The sequence below is a fragment of the Rhinichthys klamathensis genome, unplaced genomic scaffold (genome assembly GCF_029890125.1).
Source record: "Rhinichthys klamathensis goyatoka isolate OS25496 unplaced genomic scaffold, OSU_Roscu_1.1 h1tg000305l_1, whole genome shotgun sequence".
NCBI classification, from domain to species: domain Eukaryota; kingdom Metazoa; phylum Chordata; class Actinopteri; order Cypriniformes; family Leuciscidae; genus Rhinichthys; species Rhinichthys klamathensis.
Genome location: NW_026606824.1, coordinates 1,477,836 through 1,502,231, shown reverse-complemented (window position 1 = coordinate 1,502,231; position 24,396 = coordinate 1,477,836). Strand labels below are relative to the sequence as shown.

At 41.1% G+C, this 24,396-nt stretch overlaps 1 protein-coding gene across 2 annotated transcripts in view; it reads left to right on the top strand.

Moving 5' to 3' along the window:
* hdac7a (histone deacetylase 7a) overlaps positions 1 to 24,396 on the top strand; it is a 93,826-nt gene that overhangs the window by 52,818 nt on the left and 16,612 nt on the right. For both annotated transcript variants that reach the window (XM_056270711.1, XM_056270712.1), the window contains exons 5-16: positions 5,271 to 5,391; positions 5,470 to 5,573; positions 8,708 to 8,830; positions 9,727 to 9,836; positions 11,569 to 11,670; positions 13,043 to 13,205; positions 15,392 to 15,564; positions 16,657 to 16,839; positions 17,951 to 18,167; positions 18,255 to 18,388; positions 22,495 to 22,615; positions 22,846 to 22,895. In XM_056270711.1, the coding sequence (XP_056126686.1) occupies positions 5,271 to 5,391; positions 5,470 to 5,573; positions 8,708 to 8,830; positions 9,727 to 9,836; positions 11,569 to 11,670; positions 13,043 to 13,205; positions 15,392 to 15,564; positions 16,657 to 16,839; positions 17,951 to 18,167; positions 18,255 to 18,388; positions 22,495 to 22,615; positions 22,846 to 22,895 (1,601 nt within the window). The remainder of the gene's footprint in view (positions 1 to 5,270; positions 5,392 to 5,469; positions 5,574 to 8,707; positions 8,831 to 9,726; positions 9,837 to 11,568; positions 11,671 to 13,042; positions 13,206 to 15,391; positions 15,565 to 16,656; positions 16,840 to 17,950; positions 18,168 to 18,254; positions 18,389 to 22,494; positions 22,616 to 22,845; positions 22,896 to 24,396) is intronic.

The window sequence follows — 24,396 nt, the reverse complement described above, 5'->3', positions numbered from 1 at the left end:
TTGGGGTTACGTTGATTAGTATGATAGAAAGTGTTCTTCTAGAAGAAGAGTTTTTGAAGTTCATGTCATTTCATGAATGAGATGCCTTTAAAATGAAGCTCTTAGACTATTGATCACTCAAATGTGACTAATGTGCATCTTTAGCCTCAAGAAAGTGTTCAGGTTCAAAAAGCAGACAATTGTACAGAATCGATCGCATGAACGGAATGTACCAAACAATGGCAAGTGAGAAGTGACTGGATGATGTGGAGGTTGAACAACAGTTTAGAGATATTCAGTTTTGATTTGAGAAATGTATCAAGGTCACTGAGAAATGCTGTATTATGTTACGCCAATGCCCTCTTTAATAATACTTCAACTAAAACAGGGCCACGGCTTTTTCAGGAAATGACTCTGAGAGTAAAAACAAAACTTTGTGGTTGAAAACACATGGGAGGAGTTTCGTCTCCTCTGAACATGGGAACCCTGTTGTTCTATAAAGGTGATTTACTGTCACACTGCTGCTGGTGACCTGCCAGTTACAGCAGTTACAGATCCTGCGATACCATCCAGTACCAGACCATACCATCCAGTACCAGACCATACCATCCAGTACCAGACCATACCATCCAGTACCAGACCATACCATCCAGTACCAGACCATACCATCCAGTACCAGACCATGCCATCCAGTGCCAGACCATGCCATCCAGTACCAGACCATACCATCCAGTACCAGACCATACCATCCAGTACCAGACCATGCCATCCAGTACCAGACCATACCATCCAGTACCAGACCATACCATCCAGTACCAGACCATACCATCCAGTACCAGACCATGCCATCCAGTACCAGACCATGCCATCCAGTACCAGACCATGCCATCCAGTACCAGACCATGCCATCCAGTACCAGACCATGCCATCCAGTACCAGACCATGCCATCCAGTACCAGACCATACCATCCAGTACCAGACCATGCCATCCAGTACCAGACCATACCATCCAGTACCAGACCATGCCATCCAGTACCAGACCATGCCATCCAGTACCAGACCATGCCATCCAGTACCAGACCATGCCATCCAGTACCAGACCATGCCATCCAGTACCAGACCATGCCATCCAGTACCAGACCATGCCATCCAGTACCAGACCATACCATCCAGTACCAGACCATGCCATCCAGTACCAGACCATGCCATCCAGTACCAGACCATACCATCCAGTACCAGACCACACCATCCAGTACCAGACCACACCATCCAGTACCAGACCATACCATCCAGTACCAGACCATACCATCCAGTACCAGATCATATCATACAGTACCAGACCATGCCATCCAGTACCAGACCATACCATCCAGTACCAGACCATGCCATCCAGTACCAGACCATACCATCCAGTACCAGACCATACCATCCAGTACCAGACCATACCATCCAGTACCAGACCATACCATCCAGTACCAGATCATATCATACAGTACCAGACCATGCCATCCAGTACCAGACCATGCCATCCAGTACCAGACCATGCCATCCAGTACCAGTTCCAGTACCAGTACCAGACCATGCCATCCAGTACCAGACCATGCCATCCAGTACCAGACCATGCCATCCAGTACCAGACCATGCCATCCAGTACCAGTTCCAGTACCAGTACCAGAACATACCATCCAGTACCATCCAGTACCAGACCATACCATCCAGTACCAGACCATGCCATCCAGTACCAGACCATGCCATCCAGTACCAGACCATGCCATCCAGTTCCAGACCATACCATCCAGTACCAGACCATACCATCCAGTACCAGACCATACCATCCAGTACCAGTACCAGACCATGCCATCCAGTACCAGACCATACCATCCAGTACCAGACCATGCCATACAGTACCAGACCATACCATCCAGTACCAGACCATGCCATCCAGTACCAGACCATACCATCCAGTACCAGACCATGCCATCCAGTACCAGACCATGCCATCCAGTACCAGACCATACCATCCAGTACCAGACCATGCCATCCAGTACCAGACCATGCCATCCAGTACCAGACCATGCCATCCAGTACCAGACCATGCCATCCAGTACCAGACCATGCCATCCAGTACCAGACCATGCCATCCAGTACCAGACCATGCCATCCAGTACCAGACCATGCCATCCAGTACCAGACCATGCCATCCAGTACCAGACCATGCCATCCAGTACCAGACCATACCATCCAGTACCAGACCATACCATCCAGTACCAGATCATATCATACAGTACCAGACCATGCCATCCAGTACCAGACCATGCCATCCAGTACCAGACCATGCCATCCAGTACCAGTTCCAGTACCAGTACCAGACCATACCATCCAGTACCATCCAGTACCAGACCATACCATCCAGTACCAGACCATGCCATCCAGTACCAGACCATGCCATCCAGTACCAGACCATGCCATCCAGTTCCAGACCATACCATCCAGTACCAGACCATACCATCCAGTACCAGACCATACCATCCAGTACCAGTACCAGACCATACCATCCAGCACCAGTACCAGACCATACCATCCAGTACCAGACCATGCCATCCAGTACCAGACCATACCATCCAGTGCCAGATTATATCATCCAGTACCAGACCATGCCATCCAGTACCAGACCATACCATCCAGTACCAGACCATGCCATCCAGTACCAGACCATGCCATCCAGTACCAGACCATACCATCCAGTACAAGACCATACCATCCAGTACCAGACCATGCCATCCAGTACCAGACCATACCATCCAGTACCAGACCATGCCATCCAGTACCAGACCATGCCATCCAGTACCAGACTATACCATCCAGTACCAGACCATGCCATCCAGTACCAGACCATGCCATCCAGTACCAGACCATACCATCCAGTACCAGACCATGCCATCCAGTACCAGACCATACCATACAGTACCAGACCATGCCATCCAGTACCAGACCATGCCATCCAGTACCAGACCATACCATACAGTACCAGACCATGCCATCCAGTACCAGACCATGCCATCCAGTACCAGACCATACCATCCAGTACCAGACCATACCATCCAGTACCAGACCATGCCATCCAGTACCAGACCATACCATCCAGTACCAGACCATGCCATCCAGTACCAGACCATACCATCCAGTTCCAGTATCAGACCATACCATCCAGTACCAGACCATACCATCCAGTACCAGACCATGCCATCCAGTACCAGACCATGCCATCCAGTACCAGACCATACCATCCAGTACCAGACCATGCCATCCAGTACCAGACCATACCATCCAGTACCAGACCATACCATCCAGTACCAGACCATACCATCCAGTACCAGACATGCCATCCAGTACCAGACCATGCCATCCAGTACCAGACCATACCATCCAGTACCAGACCATGCCATCCAGTACCAGACCATGCCATCCAGTACCAGACCATGCCATCCAGTACCAGACCATACCATCCAGTTCCAGTATCAGACCATACCATCCAGTACCAGACCATACCATCCAGTACCAGACCATACCATCCAGTACCAGACCATCCAGTACCAGACCATGCAGTACCAGACCATGCCATCCAGTACCAGACCATGCCATCCAGTACCAGACCATGCCATCCAGTGGCAGAAAGAGAGACAGACAAACGGAGAGACAGATAGATAGATAGATGAATAATGGATGGATGGATGGATGGATGGATAGATGGATAGATAGACAGACAGACAGATGCATGAATAGATGGATGGATAGGTGGATGTGGAGGGTGTGTGTGGTAGAATTACTCTATTGTGATCATGACGGTCTCGTCATTCCAGAGCTGTGTCATGCTTCAGTGCTTGGTCACGCAGGCAAAACATTAAGACCACTTTTGTTGTTTATTTTTCATTGAACGAGAGCATGAATTTTCCTTTTGAGTCACGTTACACTGTTAGAGTTAAACAACATCTAGAGTGTGAAACCTACTACTACTAGGTTTTCTGATAAATTGTATTAAGCAGAGAATGATTTTTTGTAACACCCAATACCGACCGTTCTTGTTAAGTCTAATCAAATGTCTCTCAAAAGCACGTTTCTGCATATCCTGCAGTCGGTCTCAGTCAGAGGTGTGTAGGCGTCACACAGGTGTCTCTCGCTGATGATAAATCACTGCAGCTGGAGGCTTTTATCACAGTTGATAAGATTGTTGTGAGAGAAAGTAGCCGCAGAGAAGTAAAATTAAATTGAGTTGTGCAAACAGTAACCGTGTCAATATTGACCTTATTGGTTAGAGCCACTATGACGTGTCCGCCCTGGAAGGACAGGGAGGCACTGAGTCAACACACAGTTTCCTTCCCTCGACCCCAGAGCAACCTCGGACACAAAGCTGAACCACGCTCACAGAAGCAGCGCTGGCAGGTTTATGTGGGACAAAACTGGCATTTTAAAACGGTTCAGTGACTAGTTTTGACTTATTTAAAACATATTAATATTAATAATAATGTCCTAGTCCAGAGCCAACTAAACTAAATAAAATAAAATAGAAATAAAGAAATAAAGTACAATAAAATTAAATTAAATTAAATTAAATAAAAAAAAAAATAAAAAAAATCAAGATTCATTAATTAATTAATGCAGAGAAAAGCGCTATATAAATGCAATGAATTATTATTATAATTAATTATTACTATTAAAAAAATAATTGAAATGCATTTAAGCAATACAATCGATTAAAATAGTATTTCTGGGAGTTTGGGATTATTTAATTGGCTTGATTGAGGGCAACATTCTCTAAAAATATTAAATATTAGTAAAAAAGAAATGTCCTTTAGTTACATAAAATGACCTAGACCAGGGAAAACTAAACTAAACTAAACCAAAATACTAACTAACTAAAGGAATAGAATAAAATAAAATAAAGACTTATTTAAAAAAATAAAGACAAAAAAATAAAATACATTTAAACAAGTATACCTGAGACTCATAAACAGACTTTTTTTTCTTTTCTTTTTTTTGCCACTTTAAAAAAAAAAGTGGTTTGGCATGATTTCATTGGCTGGTTGTATTGATTGAGGGATAAACTCTCTAAAAGTATTAAACTAAATTATATTTCAATAATAATATTAAAAAAAATGTAAGTAAATAAACACGTGACAAATGTCTGACACTCAAAATCTTTTTTTTTTTTTTTTTTGTAATGCAATGCAGCTTTGTTTAAACCAATTGAGTGAAACATTGTCATTTCATTGGCTGTTTGTATTGATTGACAGGTGCTGTGGCCAGTGCGTTGGTGAAGCAGAAACTGGCGCAAGTGATTCTGAAGAAACAGAAGCAAGCGGTCCTGGAGAGGACGAACTCCAACCCCCTGAGCCCCGCATCGGTGGCCTACCGGTTAGAAGCGACTCTCGCTGTTGAAGTGCACATGTGCACAGATCCATGTGCTTATTTTCATCTTTTGTGTTCTGACAGGGAGTTGGTTCCCGATCCCAGCGCTCCCCTACAGTCGCTCCTGCCCTCCACCAAACCAACCCTCATAGAAGGATGCGACGAACCGACGAACCTGAGACGAGCACGTACGTCACCCTCCAACATACACATACACATGAGAGCTCATTCATCACTGCATGACATCACCATCTACAGATCACACACACACACACCTGAGAGCAGGAGGCAGGGCTGGTCGTTCAGCAGGTGTGTGTGTGTGGAAGCATTCCAGCGCCGCTGCCTTGATCAAACACACTCCCAGCGCCTCGCTCTGCCTAAACAAGGCCTTGCTTAACCTTCTCATTTACCCCTGAAGACGAGCACACTCCCCTGTCAGCCAGTCATTATGTCATAATAACTATGACTGGACGTCCTGTAAAGCCCAAAGTATACTTGTTTGTTTACGCATACTCTAGCCTATCATATGCTCCACACTCCATTGATAGCGTGCACGAACGCATGCTCTCTAGAGAGTTTCATCTTTGACCAGTGTCTTCGCTATTTTTCTCCAGAAGTTATGACTGATAAAAATGTCTCTATTCTTATAAACTAAAGTTGCGGCTCTCCCCCTCACACAAGCGCTTGTCAATGTGGACGTCTGTTGCGGTCTCTGGTATTTTGTTGTTGTTGTTGTTTGTAAGTGTCGTTTTCTACTGTGAAACAACGGCCCGGGCCAGTGTTGCCATCTTGTGGAACTGAATTACTGAAAAAACAAATTCAATGCACATGTGCGACCACCAGTGTGTACAAAGTATGTGCGGTTACAAAAATTGTCACTTAAAGATTTTTCTGAAGAGCATTTTTGAAGCCTAAAGTGGGCGGAGCGGGCGGTCGCCATCTTGGCAGCGCGTCACTCCCGGATAACCGGGAACGGGCAAAGAGGCGGATTAGCTGAGGTGACGTGACGCTAACAGACAGCAGACAAACGGCTAGTAGTGACAGCAGAGCAATCCACCTGTCAATCAAGTGGCCACGCCCTTATTTATGCAGAACTTTAAGGCTTAATATAATTTTAACGGATGAGTTATAAAAAGATCCACCCCCCTCACAGTTGTCATGAAGGGCAAAATTACCTATATAGACCAAAACCACTTTTTGCGCCAGGCTGTAAACATATTTTGTTCTGCTGTAAAGTTGGGCGTATTAACATGAGGGGTTTATGTGATCGACTGTCTCTAGTGGCCGGTCGATGAATTGCAGTTTAAGACACTTCCGTGTTGGATTCGAGAGAGAGACCGGAAGGTTGGCGCTTGGTAAAAACTGAAGAATACTTTGGGCTTTATACTCAAAAGTCTTTGTTCTGCAATTTTTTTTAATTTTTGGTTTAGATTTAGTTTTTTTTTACTTGTTTATTAGTGCTAAAACAATCATCACTGTAATAATTGCTCATTCTTAGGTTTAAGGATTTGCTCTAAACCCATAACTGTAAAAGGCCTGTTCACACCAACACAAATTGAATCTGGTTTTTGTATGTGAATTGTCTGTCCAAATCGATGCGTAATAAAACGGAAGACGGTCTGAAAGAAAATGCAAACTCACTCCGTGACAGTAGGTGGCGCTTGTGGAAAAGCAGAAATATCTGGATTCTTCCTCGCTTTAGCAAAATAGTCTATTGACTTTCATAAACTAGGCGTAGTTTTATCTAACAGCAGCAGCTCTGGGCATGTGACCAAAAGCTTGAATCTCATTGGCTGGCCAATTTTCTTCACAGTGCGATGGAATATAACACCTCTAAAAAAAATATGTCGCATTGACAGCATAACAATGTGTGTGTCGGTCTGAACAGAAGCATTATCTGCTGTTATTAAAAGTTTTGCACTGAATATTCGTCTTGTTGTGAACAGGCCTGAGGTATTACACTCAGAACACGTTAGTAACCGCATTGCATCACCTGGCAACCAATCACAACAGCCTTCCACTGGCAAACACCACTCACAATTTCTTTAGAAAATATCAAAGTTATATTGTGACTATCATTCAGTCTTCAGTGTAGAACAGAACATTTTGCAGAAGTTTTCAAGTAGTCCTTGAGAGAGTTTCCAAACACTTGACCTGTCCACTTCATATCAGTTGGGTGCCGTCTGTCAGGATCACTCTGTGCTCGATAGTCAAACATTTAACATGATAACCACAAGATGCTGCGGAGAACAGTGTCATTTACTGGTGAAGTTGAGTAAGTCCAGCTGTGGAGTTACGGTTTTCAACATGTCCTCTCCCAGAACTTAAGGCTGATGGTGTAAGTGTGTTTTTAAAAGGACTAAAACAATTAGTAGGAAGTAGAGAAGAGATTTCTGAACCTTTGTCTTTTCTGAACCAGCGACAAAAGCGTTGAGCTGTGCCTGTGCGATCAAAGGAAGGAGATGCTTCATTTGCATATAATAGTTATAGGTCAATAGGGATGTGCAAAACTACCTCTAAATCGAAAATCAACCAATCGGTGGGTCATTTGAATGAGTGGTGGACTAGTTGGTCTTAAAGGGATAGTTCACCCAAATAAAGATCTTTCTAATGAAATCTGAAAGATTTCTGTTCCTACATTTATGACGTCTATCCCTCTAAAACTGACTCTTCAAAAAGTCCATGAAGAGATCGCAAGTAATCCATACCAATCAAGCGGGTCTTCTGAAGAGACACAGATTTAGTTTAGGCGTAAACCAAAGGGTCATTGTGCTTGCTTGACGCGTCAGTAGAAATCTGACGATTAAAGTCCTGAGACGGTTCATGAGATATACAGATGCTAACTGACGCAGCTATAGCATCATGCTATACTCGCTAGTCGGTTGTTGCGCAACTAGTTACCCAACCTGACCCGTGCTAAATGTCAAGTTTTCTTATTTGGCGTATTTGTGTCGACTCTCAAACAATCTACTCTAAATCTCAGGTGTTGCCAGGCCGTTATTATAACCCACAGGTTTTCTGTGAACACATTGCTGGTTGTTTGTCGTGGTTTTCGTAGCTTTATTTGACGGCGCTGTGTATGCTCATGTATTCGCTGGGATGCTATTTGTCGTCATAAATTGCTACTTTTAAACGGCGCAGTGATGACAACACATCGTCCCTCAAAGTAAAAGAAAAATCATGTTTATTGAACAAACAAACCACAACTGACCCTGCAGAAGTACAGTAGATGAGCTAGCTGACAGACTACTATACGACCCAAAGTTTGTCATCCTTTTTGGTAATGCTATTGTTTTTTTTGTTTTTGTTTTCTTGTTCGCAGGGTCAGAGCCCAACCTGAAGGTGAAGCACAAGTTAAAGAAGCACCTGAACACCCGGAAGAGTCCGCTGACCCGCAAAGAGAGCGCGCCGCCCACCGTCAAGCACCGCGGTCCTGACGCGCTGGGTAACTAAACCGCCATGTTGAAGTAACACTGACGCATAGTTATATTTAGGTTTATTCACCAGGACCAGGACATATTCCTCAGTCACTTGTTCACAACTCTTCACACAGTTCTTACAGCTTGGCGCAGCAGTTCGTTTCACATTCAAAATGCAGTAAAACTACCAAAACACTTCATTCATGTCTCAAATCAACTCATTCTTCCATAAAGGTTTTCACCCAACATACACAGTTTTGCAGCTGACCTTATTTCATATGCGTTTGTCGGAGTTTCCCTTTCAGACGCAAAATGTGAGTGAAGAGCATTTAAAGTCTCCCTGTTGTGAAAATCAAGGTTTTAATGGTGTTTATATGTGGTATTTTTAATATGATTTAAGATAAACCATGTGTAAATTCATAAGTCGACAGCATTGCTGAGTATTTTCTGCTTAAAACTGCAGTGAACCAAAGACAGTCTCAGATCCACATGAGTGAGTGGAGGCGGGGCTCATTTGCATATTCATAGATCCGCGTATACTAAATGAGGGTGTGGAGTTACATTCAAGCTATTTTTAGGCATGAAGAAGGAAAAAACTTTTAAATAATGTCATTTTGGTGATCAAAGATGAGTTTTAAGGGATAAAATGGCTGACTGCAGGGGAACTTTAAATGAATTAAGTACACAGTAGTGAATTTTTTCACTAATATTTACAGTCCCAAAAAGCACATCTTCACCCATTTTGCGCTTGACATGACTGGATTTGCGCATCGTCAGTAGATCACGCGCAGACCTTTTCAGCGCTTTTATGGGATTGACCTCTCACGCTAATTTGCCCTGTTTAGTAAATCTGGCCCTTAGACTGCAGTGTGTGACGAGTTTTGAAAAAGTGACTGAAGTAAAACTTGTGTGTTCCTCTCAGACTCGTCGCCCAGCAGCAGCAGCACTCCAGTGTCGGGCTGCAGCTCCCCGAACGACAGCCTGCCCAATGAGAACGGAGCGCTGCCCGCGGCCGCCAGCCTGTGCCATGAGGTAACGGTCCTCACACTCCCCAAACACACTCCTCAGCGGAGCTTCTCAGGTGCGTCTCGGCTCCCTTATAATGGGACTCATGCTAATGCAATTCCACATCCAAACAATTATGGAAAATGACTCATTATGTAATAATGCAGTCAGTTTATGTGAAGTTAGCTTCTCCCTGTTTTCAAAAATACAATCTGTTGCAGAGAGGACAAACTCCCAGCCGAACACACACACACACCCACGCACACCGAGGCATGATGGGACAGTTCTTTAATATTGCTGTGGTGGGAGTTGTTTGTGCTCGACAAGGCTTGTTTCAGGAGGTTTGCGCCGCCCTTTGGCATAATGACATGTTTTAAACAAAGACACTGGAGAAGGACAGCTGCAGGCAGCTGCCAGGACACCCAATCTCCCGTCTCCATCCACAGCCTCCTCCTCGCTTTATTACTCTACGCTCCTCCATTTTTGGGCTTGCATAAATGCAGGAGTCTCTGATGGGTCGCACACGGGAACCCCGTCCGCTCGCACGCGAGAGCTGATCACGCTCAGACCGACACGCAGAGCTGCTGTTAGGGGACCGTATTTGCCCAATGGAAATGTTTTAGCTTTATGACGGCATTTTTCAACTAAGTATCATTAATACTTAATTCATTGAAAAACATTCTCAAGGGAAATTTCATTTATGGCTGATAATTATAAAACAAATCAACATCAAATATAAAGGTAGCTGTAATTTATATGCACAAACAATGCTTTAAAAATATATCAAAAAATAAATATAGAAAAATGTATATTATAAAACATGCACGGAAAATCCTTTGCTGCAATAAATTACAAAATATATAATAAAATAAATATATAAAAAAATATATTATAAAATGTTATATGCACAAATAATGCTTTGATCAAATAAATTAAAAAATATATGATGAAATAAATATGTGACAATATATATATTATAAAACATGATGCACGCAGCACGAATAATGGTTTGCTACATAAAAAATATATATATATGATAAAAGAAATGTATGAAAATATATTATAAAACATGATATGCATGAATGATGCTTTGCTATATTACATGTGTATATGTATAATAAAATAAATATATAAAAATATATATTATAAAACATTATATGGATGAATAATGCTTTGCTACAATAAATGTAAAAATATATGCATGAATAATGCTTCACTACAATACATTTAAAAATATATAACAAAATAAATATATAGTAAATTATATTATAAACATATGGATGAATAATGCTTTGCTACAATACATGTAAACATATATAATAAAATAAAAATATATATTCTAAAACACATGCACGAATAATGCTTTGCTAGAATAAATGAAAAAAATATATTATAAAACAAATATATAAAAATGTTTAATAATGATTGAATACAAAAATATGTTAGATTATACAAATATCACTTCTAGATTTCCAACATACTTCTACTACTAGATTTGAATGAAATCACTGATCCAAGTGTTTGAGTTTGCATTAAGTGTGTTCATAGACGATTTTAGGTTTATTTTTTTCATAACATAAACCAACACATTAGCAGCTTTGGGTCCTGAGACGTGTGACGGGTCACTATGGTGTCTGTCCATCACTAGATCTAAAAGAGAATATATCGCATGGCAGACAACATGAAATATCAGTTAATGATGTGTTATTCTCCTCCCTGATAGCGGTTTAATCTCTCTGTGTGTGTGTGTGTGTTTCAGGCTCAGAGGCTGCTGTTGCAGGACGGGTCTCTCGCTCACTTCACAGTGCAGAATCCGTCCAGTCTGCCCACCATCACGCTAGGCCTCCCCGCCAACACCAAGGTATCGCAGTCGCCATCATTCAACCCTGAACCCGCCCTGAAAGTGCACCTTTTACCTTTCATTTCATTACAAATATAGATTTGAAGTTCACCACAAGTGCACATTCAACACAATCAAGCACACTTTTTTTTTTTCACAAGAATTTAATACCCAAATTACATGTTTGAAAAACACAACATGTATTACTTTCCTGCTTATAAAACGATTTTAATATGTATAATTTCAATATTAGATGGTTATAAGTCAATATAGCATTCCAGCCTTGTTGAATATGAAACAATATGGGATCGGATTGAAAAATTGCAATGCGATGACAAAACTACATTGCTCCCATTATAACCAACAAAGCTGTCAACACTGCTAGCTGCACAACATCTGTACAGGGGTGTAGGCTAGCGGTCATGCTAACAGCGCCAGGGAAAACTCACGTCAACATTACAAACAACACTTTCAAGTTTAAAGTCGCCCACAAATGAGCGTGAGCCTCAGCCAACCAACATGAGAGCAAGTGAAATAAAAGTAACAAACGTGTTGCTTTCCATATAAAAGAAATGAATTAACGCATTTAGCTTCGACATCATGTTTTTACACAACACAGTGCCAAAATTGTTTATTGAACGCAATTTAATTCTGATGGTTTCATGCTCTTGGCACCCACCTAAAACTCATATTTAATGTATTCTGGTTCTTATTTTCTTATGAATGACTCGCATTTAGTATTTTTTTCTCCTTATGCCAGAACAGACCCGAGACCCTTTCAGAACCACTGTAATGTCGTTAAATATACAGTCAAACCAACGTTTATTCAGACACCTTCAACATTTCTCACATTATCACAGTTTATTCGCTATCGTTTAGAAAATGGTGATAAAATATGACAATAACTCATAGTTCTGATGAAGTCAGTGGATATTTCACTGATGTTGTCCGTCCTTCTGTTAGACTCTCACAGATGAATTATGATGAATATCTGTCAACTGTTAAATTTAACTACACAATTATACCAATTTAGCTCAAACAATCACCAAGCAATGCTTCATTGTGTTCAGTCTGTGTGTAAAACAGGGTCAGGTCAAAGTGTCTGAATAATTTTTGGTCCCAAATTTTTAATAATTTTACTGATAGCCACTGTCTGAAGATTTTTTGGGTGTACATGTCCCAGTTTACTTTATTTTGCTCTCCTCACTTACATAAATGAACTATAGTGTCCTGCACCCACTAGTAAAACAATATCAAAAATGATTTTTGGTGTCTGAATAATGTTTGGTTTGACTGTAACAGTAGTTCCTCATGCATGCTAGTGTCATCAGCTGTTCTGAGGCTGAACTCAGAGCTCGTGTCGTGTTGTAAAGCGCTGGCCGTGTGTCTGCAGGCGGAGAGCGAGTTGGGCTCACTGAAGCTGGGTCGTGTGCCGGTGGGACCGGGCGCTTCTCCGCTGCTGGTTCCTCTGGGTGTGGAGGAGCAGACGGGACAGCTCATGCAGCCCGTGCTCATCCTGGAGCCCTCTGGACTCGTGCACGCCCCGATGCTGGCCGGTAAGATCTGCAGGATAAGCCTGAGGAAATGCCGCTCCAGAACCAGGAGCTTGATGTGTGCGCCATCTAGTGGCCACTCCGTCACATGACAGGGATTAGCTGTTGGGAATAATATGCCAGTTACAAAATATTTTTAGAATATAAATGACTAAGATTTTTTTGTTATTTAAAAAATAAAGTATTTTTTAGATAGGATTTATTGTATATGTATAATTATTATTTATATTGATAGTGAGACGTTATTATTATTTATTTTATTTTATTTTATTTATTTGGTGCATTAGCAACCAAGCACTGGACATGCATTAATTCAGCAAGAATACATTAAATTGGTCAAATATGACAACACATGCATTTATAATGTTACAAAAGATTTCTATTTCAAATAAATACTGTTCTTTTGATCCATTTATCCAAGAATCCTGAAAAAGTATCACGTTTTCCACAAAAATATGAAGCAGCACAACTGCTTTCAACATTGATAATAATAATAATAATGAATGTTTCTTGAGCATCAAACTCATATCAGACTGATTTATGAGGGATCATGTGACACTGAAGACTGGAGTAATGATGCTGAATATTTGATAGATAGATAGATAGATAGATAGATAGATAGATAGATAGATAGATAGATAGATAGATAGATAGATAGATAGATAGATAGATAGATAGATAGATAGATAGATAGATAGATAGATAGACGGACAGATAGATAGATAGATAGATAGATAGATAGATAGATAGATAGATAGATAGATAGATAGATAGATAGATAGATAGATAGATAGATAGATAGATAGATAGATAGATGGATGGACGGATAGATAGATAGATAGATAGATAGATAGATAGATAGATAGATAGATAGATAGATAGATAGATAGATAGATAGATAGACGGACGGACGGACGGACGGACGGACGGACGGACGGACGGACGGACGGACGGACGGATGGACAGATAGATAGATAGATAGATAGATAGATAGATAGATAGATAGATAGATAGATAGATAGATAGATAGATAGATAGATGGACGGACAGATAGACGGACAGATAGATAGATAGATAGATAGATAGATAGATAGATAGATAGATAGATAGATAGATAGATAGACAGACGGACGGACGGACGGACGGACGGACGGACGGACGGACGGACGGACGGACGGACGGACGGATAGATAGATAGATGGATGAATAGACGGACAGATAGATAGATAGATAGATAGATAGATAGATAGATAGATAGATAGATAGATAGATAGATAGATAGATAGATAGATAGATAGATAGATAGATAGACAGATAGACGGACAGATAGATAGATAGATAGATAGATAGATAGATAGATAGATAGATAGATAGATAGATAGATAGATAGATAGATAGATAGATAGATAGATAGATAGATAGATGGATAGATAGATGGACAGATAGACGGACAGATAAATAGATAGATAGATAGATAGATAGATAGATAGATAGATAGATAGATAGATAGATAGATAGATAGATAGATAGATAGATAGATAGATAGATAGATAGATAGATAGATAGATAGATGGATGGATGGACGGACGGATGGATGGACGGATAGATAGATAGATAGACAGACAGACAGACAGACAGACAGACAGACCATTTATTAATCCCCATTGGGATTCAGCTTCGATCACAGGAATAAATGACATGTTAATATATATTCACATAGAAAAGTTATTTTCAATTGTTATAATATTTCACACATCAAAATATTACTGTATTTACTGTATTAATGCAGTTTTAGTGAGCATAAGATACTTCAGTCAAAACCATGAAAAAATCTTACCAACCCCAAACTTTTGATTGGTAGTGTATATTATAATAATATTTTTTAATAGATTATTATATTAATATGGATTTAATAATCTTAGTTATTTCTTATTTTTAAGTAAACAAAAAATGCGACCATAAAAAATATAAACATGTATTACAAATCTGTATTTTTTGTGTTTATAATTCAACCGCCGTGTTCACAGAGTTCATGACGATATGCTAAAATTGTTACATTTAAGCCATCGTGGATCGTTTAATGTGTTTATTGTCTACTTTCGTGTGATCTGTGGCATGATATTTTGACATCTAGCTTGAATATTATGCTTTCATCTGCTGGAATTGTAAGCAGATTTGCCTGTGATCAGTTCCAGGTCTGGGTCCGGTTCCTCTGCAGTTCAGCGCGTCTGGTCCTCATAAGCCTCTGAGCCGCACGCGCTCGGAGCCGCTGCCCCAGAGTCCCCGGGCCCTCCACCCGCACCTGCTCCAGCACAGCGCTCTGGTCCTCGAGAGGCTCAAACAGCAGACGCACCTGGGCAAGGTACTGACCTCGAGACACGTCTCTCTCAAATCACAGTTATCTTCTACGGTTACACGTTATTTCGATGGTCCACTTTAGACATTCTGCTAATTATAAGTTATATTGCAACTACATGCTAACTAACTCCCATTAGAGTATCAGTAGACTGTTAGGATTCAGGTTAGTAGAATAAGTACTTAACTAATGTTAAAGACATCGGGCCCTATCACACACCTGTCGTAATGCGGCGCCAGGCCCGACGCAAGTGTGTTTTGCTAGTTTCAGCCTGACGCAATTATCATTTTCACGTCCTGCGCCACATTGTTTAAATAGCGAATCCATTTGCACACTGTTGGTGCGTTGCTATTTTGAGGAACTGAAATAGACTTAAAAATTAAATAACAAAAAAAAATATTGCGGCATTGACTTTAGGATCAGGTTTCAGTTGGTCAATGGCGCAGTATTTTTTTTGTTATTTAAAGAGCGTGTCAGTAATGTGAGCCTATAGGCGGGTGCACAACATACGTACACTCTGCTTATTACACACACTGCGCAACAGCACACAAACGAGCCAAATATTAAAAATAAAAGGATTACAATGTAAAAGATGAATATTGTGTACATAAAGATATGGTGAATCCGGCTTGTCCCGTAGCTGTTCTGCTTGTGCTTTAACCTCGCGCACGAGCAGAGCCATCTCCTTTCTGAAGAAGCGTTCAGTCTTTCCGCTTACAAATCCCGCCATGGAAATAGCGAATCCGCCAAGGCGCGAGCGCAACTGGCTTTTAAAGGGAGTGGGGTATGAGACTCTGATTGGTTTATTGCACGTTACGCCCAAAGCCCACCCATTACTCATTAAGAGAATAGGAACAACCCTTTTAGACCATGCGCCTGGAGCGCCGACCATTTTCCCCGTCGTTAAACTAGCAAAAGTGGATTCGGACGCGCTTTAAGTGCACTTGCGCCGTGCGCTTTAGACCATGCGCTTAGATCGTTAAAATAGGGCCTATTAACCTTATTGCAAAGTGTTACCAGAAGAAGTACACCGTTTTAGTACAGTATACTACAGCATACTATAGTAATTGACATCAAAAGGATGTGTGTGTCCTCCAGCTCATGTCGAAGTCCAGCGAGAAGCCTCGTCTGCGGCAGATCCCGTCGGAGGACATGGACTCGGAGGAGGGGGGGCCGTCAGCGGGGGACCCGCACCAGGGCCGGATCAGGGCCGAGTCACATCGAGAGATGGAGAACCAGGAGGAGCACATCAACCTGCAGCACACACTCATCCTCAACCAGGTCAGAGCAAGAATACGCCACGCTAGCTCTGTTCAACAACAAAACGTTATTGCAAAATAACTCGTGTTACGGGTGAGGGGGAAGCCAAAAATGTAAAATTTAAGAAAATTTAGGAAATATTCCAATGATTGTTTATGGGTGAATTTCACAAAAACACGATCTGAGTAAAAAAGTTTTTTAAATACGTCTCTTATGCTCACCAAGACTTATTTTAACAATATTATGAAATATTATAAAAAATTTACATTTTAAAATAACTGTTTTCTATGTGAATATATTGTAAAATGTAATGTATTCCTGTGATCAAATCTGAATTTTCAGCATCATTACTCCAGTCTTCAGTGTCACATGATCCTTCAGAAATCACTCTGATATGATCTGATGCTCAAGAAACATTTTTTATTATTATTATTAATGTTAAAAAAGTTGTGCTGCTTCATATTTTTGTAGAAACCATGATAAAAAAATTCAGGATTCTCTGATGAATAGAAAAAGTTAGAAAAAAATATAAATCTTCTGTAATGTTATAATGTCTTCACGCTGCATTTATTGCATCCTTGCTGAATAACAGTATTCATTTCTTTAAAAAATAAATCTTGAATAACTCCAAACTGTTCTGAAAATCAAAAAAAAAAGTTGTTTCCTTGAATAAAGAAAAGCCATTCTTATTTGTAACCTTAAGATTGTTTTAACACCATACATTTACATTTATGTTTATATTTTAAATAATTATTTTCCATATATTTGCTGACTTGAGGGCAATCCAGATGTGTTTTGTGTTTCTTAATATAACTTCAAAACGTACAAAAAGAAAGAAAAAGAAAAAAAAAGATTGTTTTAACACTGACATTATTTTTGTCAATTAAGCACATTTTTTCTCCCCATCTCTCAATCACTGTAGTGTTTCAATGTTTAATTTTTGAGTTTGTATGATATTCTCATTATTATCCATAACATCATCATTACTGTGATACAATAAAAAAAATATTAAGTTATAGCTACTTCTTTTTAAATTTACATTTAAATTTACACCGTCTATTACAGACATTTATCTCAGATCTTCCCAGTAGTGCATGCAAACATGTTTTGATTCAAACGCTTTGTTTTGCAGTCACGTCTGTGGGAAACGCAGAAACAACTCCAGCAACTGCGCAGACAGACGGCCCACATGGAGACGCTGACGGTACCCATGATGCTCGGCGGCATGCACCGGCCGCTGTCCCGCACGCAGTCGTCTCCCGCCTCCACCTCGCTGACGCTGCCGGACAAAACCTTGCCTCTGTCCTCGACCACGGAGCCGTCCCAGAGCCAACCGCGCTTCACCACGGGTACAGCGACTGCGCCAAACACCCCTCACGCCTCACTCTTCAGCCCTCACTGACTTAATGTGTGTGTGTGTGTGTGTGTGTGTGCAGGTCTGGTGTACGACTCCCAGATGCTGAAGCACCAGTGCACGTGCGGAGACAACAGCAGCCACCCCGAGCATGCTGGGAGAATCCAGAGCATCTGGTCCCGCCTGCAGGAGAGGGGCCTCAGGGGCCAGTGCGAGGTATTCACAGTTCCTCTCCTTTCCTGAAGGGGGCGCTGAGTAATCCCTCCAATCATTCTAACATGATATTTGCTTCAACTCATCCACATTAAAGGGACAAAATGAACAGTCTCTCATCATTCCTTCACCCTCCTGTGGTTCTTTTCTTCTGGAGGACACTAGAGACACATTTATAGACCTCTTCAATATTCTGTAAAGCACCATAAAAGTAGCCCATGTGACGCATCCTAGCCTTCTGGAGCTACATGACTGATTCATGTGAGGAACAGACTGAAGTTTAAGCTGCTATTCGGGGGAACTGGTCTGAATGATTCGTTCACTAATCGGATGGATCGAGTGTCATGAGAAATCCAGTCCTCCCTTGAAATCGGCTCCCCAAGCCAAGCGATCCGATTGGCTCGGTGAACTGGTTTCACAGACCAGGTTTAGATTAAGCCAGGAGGAGCTCAATTAGGCCATTTAAGTAGCCTTTATTAACATGCCTTAGAAAAAAACATTACCTGTGTGCATCTTGAGACAAAACAACGGCACTAACATATTTTAAGATATCTCATATTTCAGTTAAAACAGCTCAAACATGCATTTCAGTCTGGGACTAGACTTAAGCCTCGTCTGTGAAACCAGGGGAAAAGTATTTGAATTCGTGAAAAGAATGTATTTAGAAATCATTGAATAACCTCAGAAAGTTACGACCCCCTCCAACTTGTCTTAAAGGGATACTCCACTTTTTTTTGTAAATAGGCTCATTTTACAACTCCCCCAGAGTTAAACTGTTGAGTTTTACCGTTTTTGAATCCATTCAGCCGATCTCCGGTTCTGGCGGTACCACTTTTAGCATAGCTTAGCATACATCATTGAAGTGGACAAGACCATTAGCAGTTCTCAACAAAAAAATGACCAAAGAGTTTCGATATTTTTCCTGTTTAAAACTTGACTCTTCTGTAGTTACATCGTGCACTAAGACCGACGGAAAATGTAAAGTTGTGATTTTCTAGGCTGATATGGCTAGGAACTATACTCTCATTCCTGCGTAATAATCAAGAAACTTCACTGCCGTACCATGAGTGCAGCAGGCACAGGCACTTAGTCCCGGTCATGTTGGAAGTTACAGAGCTGGGAACAAGGGGGTAATCCATCGACCGGAAGTTGAAGCCGGCCGGGTGCCGCCATGTTGTAGCAGAACTTCACTTGCGTTAGCATTTCCATTGACTCCCATTCATTTTGGCGTCACTTTGACAGCGAATAACTTTACATCTTAGGCGTTTAAAGACTCCATTTGTCCATTATTTATTTCTAAAGAAACACGACAATGTATAAAGGGCTCCATTACCTTCTATGTTACATTATGGCCCCGTAGAAATAGATTTAGTAAAAATAGGCTAACGATTGCGTCATAACCACTCGACTCTCTGTCGCGCTGTACAGAAATTACCGTACAGACAGGAGGAGAAGCTCGCAGGCGATCGGGGGGACGTCCCGTCAAGGGAGAAGCCCATAGATAATGAGTCCATAAAAGCAACGAAATACTTACTCCTGCTCACTCACGCCAAAGAACTCTTTGCTCAAGTTCCCCGTCTCTGCAAGATTAACGTTGACAATTTTCACGCACAGCTACTAGAAGATTCACGTCTGTCAGACAGATTGCTCACGTCATCAAGCTTAGTTTGAGTCGGTTTGAGTCTGCGCGTCAGGAACGGAAGTGCTCAGAAATCGCTAAAAATGGGCTTCAACTGTCTCAACTGAGTTCCAATGAGATGGCTCTGTCCACTTCTTATACTGTCTATGGCTGGGAACTATTTTCAGGCGCTGCGTCATATCATTACGCCTGCTGCTCTCATGGTACGGCAGTGAAGTTTCTTGATTATTACACAGGAATGGGAGTATAGTTCCTAGCCATATCAGCCTAGAAAATCGCAACTTTACATTTTCCGTCGGTCTTGGTGCACGATGTAACTACAGAAGAGTCAAGTTTTAAACAGGAAAAATATCGAAACTCTTTGGTCATTTATTTTTTGAGAAATGCTAATGGTCTTGTCCACTTCAATGATGTATGCTAAGCTATGCTAAAAGTGGTACCGCCAGAACTGGAGATCGGCTGAATGGATTCAAAACAGGCGTGCCGCACAAGCCCTCAAAAGTGAAGCCAAAACGTCTCGATCGCCCCCCGGTGACCGGTCCTAGTATAGCTCATAAGCTATAAGCCATGTTATTCAACGGGGCGTGAGACCAACAAAAATAATTAAATTACACTTCACATATCTTTTTTCTAAAGATAGTTTCTGTCATTTACTGTTGTTTCTATCACGTTGATGTAATTTCAAGTGTTTGTTTTTAAAATAAATTAGTTTTTAGTTAGTTATTTGATGCTATAAAAACGGTGCTGTGACATCATGATTGACAGCTGTGATTGACAGCTTCTCTGTGCGAAGTAGTCACTGAAGCACCAACGGACTTTTTTTCATAATGTTGACTATGTGGTTAGTAGTTGTATTTACCTTATTTTAACGAGGTACTGCAATCAGCAGACATCATTGGAGAGGAACGGAGCAGACAAGGCCACTTAAGAAAAGTGCAGGGCGTGTGCTTGCGATTGATTCAACGAGCGCGAGGGCGGGGCCTTGATTTCGCGGCTTTACTTCCTGCTCACGACTGCGCATGACTGGTCCCGAAAACGCTACTGCGCAGACTCAAGTTCCAATATGTCAGCGCCATATCGGGACTCTGGCGGCTTCAGTTCTCTCCAAGGGGGTAATCCATCGACCGGAAGTTGAAGCCGGCCGGGTGCCGCCATGTTGTAGCAGAACTTCACTTGCGTTAGCATTTCCATTGACTCCCATTCATTTTGGCGTCACTTTGACAGCGAATAACTTTACATCTGAGGCGTTTAAAGACTCCATTTGTCCATTATTTATTTCTAAAGAAACACGACAATGTATAAAGGGCTCCATTACCTTCTATGTTACATTATGGCCCCGTAGAAACAGATTTAGTAAAAATAGGCTAACGATTGCGTCATAACCACTCGACTCTCTGTCGCGCTGTACAGAAATTACCGTACAGACAGGAGGAGAAGCTCGCAGGCGATCGGGGGGACGTCCCGTCAAGGGAGAAGCCCATAGATAATGAGTCCATAAAAGCAACTGAATACTTACTCCTGCTCACTCACGCCAATGAACTCTTTGCTCAAGTTCCCTGTCTCTGCAAGATTAACGTTGGCAGTTTTCACGCACAGCTACTAGAAGATTCACGTCTGTCAGACAGGTTGCTCACGTCATCAAGCTTAGTTTGAGTCGGTCTGAGTCTGCGCGTCAGGAACGGAAGTGCTCAAAAATCGCTAAAAATGGGCTTCAACTGTCTCAACTGAGTTCCAATGAGATGGCTCTGTCCATTTCTTTTACTGTCTATGGTTCTCTCCAATGGAAAAGAGCGAAGGGGCGTCGTCCATCTTTTTTACAGTCTATGATTCAAAAACGGTAAAACTCAACAGTTTAACTCTGGGGGAGTTGTAAAATGAGCCTATTTCCATAAAAAAAGTTTTCCTTTAAAAGTCGTTTCAAGAGTTTGTTGGGCAGTTTCAAATATCAAGCAGTATAACTGAACACTTCAAATCACACTGTGCATTAAAAAAGCGGCGCTATGAAAATACTTTGATATTTATTATGGTAAACTGTAGTGTTTTTTGTGTTTTGATCAGCGAGCCTTTGCAAGAACCTCCATACAATCAGATCAAACCAAAGCATGTCGTTTACTTCGTAAGAAAATAATAAGATGATCGTAAGAAAATATTTGTGAACTCAAATCTTTTCTCAAGAAAAGATTTCGTGAATGCAAAGAGCTCAACATTTTCACTAAATAACGGCTTTTCCTCAGACAGAACCTTTGAATGACTTTTGACCACACTTTTGTGTCCTTTTCGAGGCGTCAGTCCTCATCCACATTCATTATACTGGTAAGAGTTTGCAAGAATTGAAAAAAAGGAGGGAAATTCGCCAAAACATCCAGAAACCGCCCTACTTTTAATAACTCCAGTGTCACGACTGCTGACACCATGTTTGCAGCATGACAGTATTTCATCTCGCTCCTCATCGTGTTTGCTTCCTCCTCAGAGTATTCGAGGAAGAAAAGCCACCCTAGAAGAGTTGCAGTCCGTCCACACGGAGCGACACGTCCTGCTGTACGGCACCAATCCACTCAACCGCCTCAAACTGGACAATCGCAAACTGGCCGGTAACACATCATCATCATCATCACACACACATGACTCAGATCTGATAGACATGATTCAGCTGCAGTTTGGCCAGCGCAACACCCCATTTTTCAAAGCAAAGACACACAGGCACGCCGTCGCCAACACACGAATATGAGCGACTTTTCAAAATTACTAAAGGGTTGGAAATGTCAAACGTCGATTGCGAGAATGACAGTTAATCTGCTTGACGTCACTCTGTGTCCAACAGGCATACTGTCACAGCGGATGTTCGTCATGCTGCCCTGCGGGGGAGTCGGGGTAAGTGAAAACACACACACACACACACTTCAACTTGCTCATAAACCTTCAAGAAACGTGTTCGATCGTAAATTAAGTAGAGATGCGTGATATGTTGCTGGCCATTGTATAATTTGTTGGTAACTGGGAAAATTAAATGACTATTATTGATATGGAAAGTGGAGAATCTTACAGTACATATATTTTTGGCATATACAGTCAGACAGTTTTTGTGTACATAAAAGTATGACCCTGAAAAATATGATGTTTTTAGCCAAGTTAGCATGTCATGTTGCTCTTTGAGGGTTATTTAAAGGTCCACGTGTCATTGCACGCTGTGTTTGGGCTCGTTGTAATCAGAATCATCTGCTGTAAGTGAACATTTTTCAGTAACACTTTATTTCGACGGTCCACTTTAGACATTTTTCTAACTACAAGTAACTTTTGCAACTACATGTCAACTAGCAGTCATTAGAGTATTAGTGTCTGCTTAATATACACTTTATTGTGATGCTCCTCCAACAGACAATCTACTGACTATAAGTGACTTTGCAACTACATGTCAACTTATTCTACTAACCCTTATTCTAAATTATGTGTTTACTAGTTTCTATTACATCATTATCAACCTTGTTATCAACCTATTTCACAAATTGAAAGGGTTATAATGCAAAAACACTGTTTGTTAGCGGATATCGTTATCTATTTCTAGTATGGGGAACACATATTCACTATTAACTATGACTTTTGCCTCAATAAACTCCTAATTTACTGCTTATTGATAGTTAGTACGGTAGTTTTTGGAGCGTTTAAGTTTGGGTATTGGGTGATTAAGGGATGTAGAATATGGTCGTGCAGAATAAGACATTAATATGTGATTAATAAGTAACAATAAACAGCCAATATCATAGTAATATGCATGCGAATGGGCTTAGTGAGCCCTAAAATAAAGTGTTACCTTTCTATTCCCCTAAAATTAAAGGGTTTGTTCACCCAAAAATTAAAAGTCTGTCATGGTTTACTCACCCTCGTGTCAGTTTACACCAATACTACTTTTTTATTTTCTGGAAGACAAATGAAGATATTTGGTCACACTTTAATTTAGGGTCCGATTCTCTCTATTAACAAACTATTAACTATGATTTTTGCCTTAATAAACTTCTGATTACTGCTTATTAATAGTTAGTTAGGCAGTTGTTAAGTTTAGATATTGGGTGGATTAAGGGATGTAGAATATGATCATGCAGAATAAGGCATTCATACGTGCTTTATAAGTACTAATAAACAACCAATATCCTAGTAATATGCATGCTAATTGCAACTTGTTAATAGTGAAAATTTGACCCTAAACTAAAGTGTTACCAGATGTTTGCAATATCGTCTTATCATTTTTATCCATCTATTAAAAGTCCACACAACCAAAGCTTTAACGAATCAAAAAGTACCAAAAGACATTGCAAAAGTAATCCTTGCGACTCAAACAGTTTAATCCAAGGCTTTTATTCACATTGATCAACGCACA